Genomic DNA, 4,175 nt, shown 5'->3' on the forward strand with positions numbered 1-4,175 from the left:
CTTTTGAGTTTCGAGCTGAAATTAAAATTTTGGAATAGGACTGCCTCTTAGCAAATGATCTCCTAGAGAGAGCTCGTACCCGCAGGCGTCCCGAAAGAGCGGTACAAAGAGGGAGGCTAGCAGGGGCAAGGAGCCCTTCCCCACGCTCCTTGCTGCAGGCAGGAGGGTGAGGTTCACGTCTTGGCAGCTGCCCGCGGGGCAGCAACCTCTGCAGGTGCAGGACCGCGTCACCCTGACAAAAGAAGCTGCTAATGCACACGCCAGGTGGGAGCCGGGTCCGGCCGGCTGCTCTTAGCTTTCTCTGGCGTCAGGGAAAGTTTAACCTGGGTAAGGGCTATAAAATCGAAGCAGAAACAGCTGTTTGGGAGTCGAAGTCGGAATAGCCAACAGGCATTTGTTAGCGTGATTGATTACGGTACTTAGATTTTTGGGTTAATATCTCGAGAACATGTTTCCCCTTTCTGTTCCTGCGGTCTAATGTTTTGTTCCTTACCCTGCAGAAAAAAGAGCGTGAATTGCTGGGAAACAAATCAACTAATACGTACACCACTGGGAAGATGACCCCCGCACCAAACATGCCAAAGGACTCAGCCCCATCCGTCATCTCAAACACTGCATCTGCTCCAGTGAAGTCTGCAGAAGAAAAGCCCGCTGAAAGCAAAAAGACTTACAACAGCATCAGTAAGATTGACAAAATGTCCCGGATAATTTTTCCAGTGCTGTTTGGAACTTTTAACTTAGTTTACTGGGCCACGTATTTGAATAGGGAGCCTGTTATTAAAGGTGCCAATTCTCCAAAATAAACTGAAGGACTCTAAAGCCACATGTGAGCCATACTTACAAAGCAGATGCTACCAAGGAAAATTTGAGATCCAGACGACTTTCTACATTTGGGCAATATTCTTCAGGAAGTTTTTTGCATGTTTAATAATATGTACAAATAATATTGCCTTGATTGTTTCTACATGTAACCTCAGATGTTTCAGAGACGATTATATTACTTACAGCAACAGATCTTTATAAAAGATCAGAAGACATTGAACATGGCTTCTTTGCTGCTGAGTATCTTGCATTGATAGTTTACAAATAAAATAAGTTATATTTTTTAACTGTTCAAGTGTACTACATATCGTGGTTTTTATACTTCAGATGTACAGTCATACAAATGTAGGCTTAACCTGTATTTTACAGAAGAGCTCCACTGTTGTCATCTGATAAGTTACTGAGTAACGCCAGTTGTAAATGTGCCAGATTATTAAGTGTAGGGCTATATTCGAGCACCTTTACTGGTTATAGGTAGTGCATTATGCCACAGATAAAACTGCTCAGCCCAATTTTCATCGGAAGTTCATACAATGCAGTAAATCTTAATGGGGCTATGGTGATTTTCACTGCTTGAGCCTCTAGCTTGCAGTGAAGTAACATAGGCAGCAGGATGCTACTTGTGTAAATAAAGGTGGTGGAATCTTGCCCTTAAAAGAAAATATGAAGTTTGTTTGGATTTTGCATTCCAAGGAATTTTCTCGAATGATTCTCAGTATTTATTCCAAAAATTAGAGATATATTGCATGAAATTAACATAGATTAGGAACATACTTGTGCAAATAAAACTTTTAACAACAGCAGTAGACATTTTTATTAGGGTAAAGTAAATGATGTTTGGACATTTTCCCAAGAAGAAGATTGCGTTATGTTAGCGGAGATTAACAGTAAAGAATTACAGTAATTCTGCAATAATTATTACTTGTTTCCCACAGTGAAAACCAATCAGCCAACACTAAGACGTATGATCAGAAAAAAAGATGCGCTTCAAGACAGCAAGGAGTTTCAGTGACAATATTGACAGAAAGGTCTTTGTACTGTCCATCTGAAACTTTTCTATAAAACGCCTTGCTGCTGCCAATGTGTTTTGCTTTCACAATGAATGAGAAAATGCAACCTGAGTTTTCAGCTCTTTCCTTTTGGCATCCTTTCCTTGTTCCAGAAGCTTTTGTAATTTAATCTTAATGTTTAAATAAAAAATGCATTCAACATTTGATTGCAAAATGTCATTCTTATAGTGGTTATCCTTTTATAGAGACCAAAAAATCACCACAAGATCTGGAAGAATTAATTGGAAAGCACACATGCACACACTCAATCACATGTGTGTAGATGACGCATCCTCACTGTTGCCCAGAAAGGTACATACTGAGTGAATACAGTGAATCGGGGTGTTTCAGAATTAGGTGCTATTTTGCTATGGATCATCAGCCCCATGTTCTGTTCGGGGCAGAAAGGAGAGTTTGTGCTTCACTTTGAGGTGAGGGTCTGGTCCAGGACTGGGGAGCCGTCTGGGCTTCTTGTGTATCTTCTCTTCATCCCCTTCATTCCTAAACATTGCCAAGAAAAAATCTCACACATCTATTCCTTTTTGCAGCTTTTTGTCTGATGCTGTGGAATTAGAAATTTGCAAATTCTCAGTGTCTATTAGTTACAGTGCCATCCTGAGCCAAGGCGAGGATTTGGATCTGTTTTCATGTAGGCTTCCCATGTGGCTTTGAGCAGCCACACACCTCCTTATTCGTAATTTCTTTGTTTTTAAAAGTGGGACAATGGTATCTGAATGCAATGAGTCCAGCCCTTTGGGGATCAAAAACAGTGAAAAATTGCAGACCCTATTGGAAGGCAAAACAGCCTACAGCCCCATAGCTATTTATTTTCGTGCATGCAGGTTATCCCCACAAAAAGGTGGGAGCCAACAAGATCTCCTCACCAAGTGCAACAGGGACGCAGTGCAGTGAAGTGCACACACATTGCACTGGGTGTCCCCAGTGATTCACTCACTGAGCACCTCCGAAAAAGCTAAAAACACCTGGCGACTGGCAGAGGGGAGCAGATCTTTCTGCATATGCAAGACAGACCCTCTCAGCTGCAGCCTTTTCTGCCTCTTCCTTCCTATGTGCAATGAATGCAGCGCTAGGCTCCTGGAGGCTGAATATCCAGCCAAGGAGAGGTAAGCCCAATCTGCTGTCGGGACTAGCAAACACAACAATTGCTCTTCGTCGGGATGCGCACACCTGGGCAACTTTTCTTCTAACTGTTATGAGTGCACATTCCTCCCGTGGCAAGGCGAAGTGACCATGAAATGAGCAGCATGATAGGGTCTTACTGTTAATCACTGAGGAAGACTCCCTGCAGCCCTACAGATGAGTGTTTGCTCACCGTCCTCGACTCTTGTCCTGTGCTTGATGGTGATAGGGCCTGCCATTGACACTCGTGGCAGATGGATGTGTGCTGGGTAACACATCTGGAAAAAGCTTCTTCCTAGGAATCAATTTACCAACAGCTTGCTATTTCTAGCCTTACCAGAATAACAGATGAGATGTAACTCTTGCAACATCAGTAACACAGCATAATGCACCAAACTAATCTTGCTCAACCAGGTGCCTGAGGATGATGGTGGGCTGACACATCAGGAGACAGTCCACGTGATGAGTTGCCCTTTTTTTGATCCCATATGTACACATGCTACCATGGTTTTGGCAGATATGAATCAGAACCTACAAGGTCAATTCTCTCCCCAACCATTCTCGCAGCCTACAGGTAGCACAGGCTCGAACTTTTTTATCACACGTTATTATTTATGATAATATTTGCAATTGTAAAGTTGGATTCTGTTCAATATGAACATTGCTTAACACTTCTTCCTGTCAGATATCAAACATCCATGTTACATGAAAAAGATGGTGGTTTTGGTTTTGGTTTTGGTTTTGGTTTTGGTTTTGGTTTTGGTTTTGGTTTTTCTTTTGGTTTTGGTTTTGGTTTTGGTTTTTCCACGGGATGATTAGGTAGTTGTAGGGTTTTAAAATAAAAACAGTTACTGAACAGCAATGTTCCAAAGATTAAGGAACTAATGGGACTGTCACTGACCGAAGCCAGGTTCTGTGGGTTCATTTTCAATCTGGAGCGTGGGACTTTTGCACAGTTCTCTAAATAGATAGAAACTATATCAGATTCCTGAGATGCTGATTGCTAGAGGCTAGAGGAGTACTTGGAAGGAATATCATATATACATGCTCTGTTCCTCTTATTCTTCCCCAAAACCATCTGCTTCTGGCCACTTTCAGAGGAAGGATACTGGGCTATCCAGACCTTTGTCCTGACCCCGTAGAGCTACTGAACAAGAGAAGGCT

At 42.3% G+C, this 4,175-nt stretch overlaps 1 protein-coding gene across 1 annotated transcript in view; it reads left to right on the plus strand.

The window, feature by feature from the left end:
* Positions 1 to 1,026, plus strand: part of LOC104078391 (gamma-aminobutyric acid receptor subunit alpha-5-like) — a gene marked incomplete at its 5' end in the record, with an annotated part of 7,514 nt that extends 6,488 nt beyond the window's left edge. Inside the window, one exon of the mRNA XM_009580014.1 lies at positions 501 to 1,026. Coding sequence (XP_009578309.1) covers positions 501 to 803 — 303 coding nt within the window. The remainder of the gene's footprint in view (positions 1 to 500) is intronic.
* Positions 1,027 to 4,175: the final 3,149 nt, after the last annotated feature.

The sequence above is a fragment of the Fulmarus glacialis genome, unplaced genomic scaffold (genome assembly GCF_000690835.1).
Source record: "Fulmarus glacialis isolate BGI_N327 unplaced genomic scaffold, ASM69083v1 scaffold45896, whole genome shotgun sequence".
Classification (NCBI taxonomy): Eukaryota; Metazoa; Chordata; class Aves; order Procellariiformes; family Procellariidae; genus Fulmarus; species Fulmarus glacialis.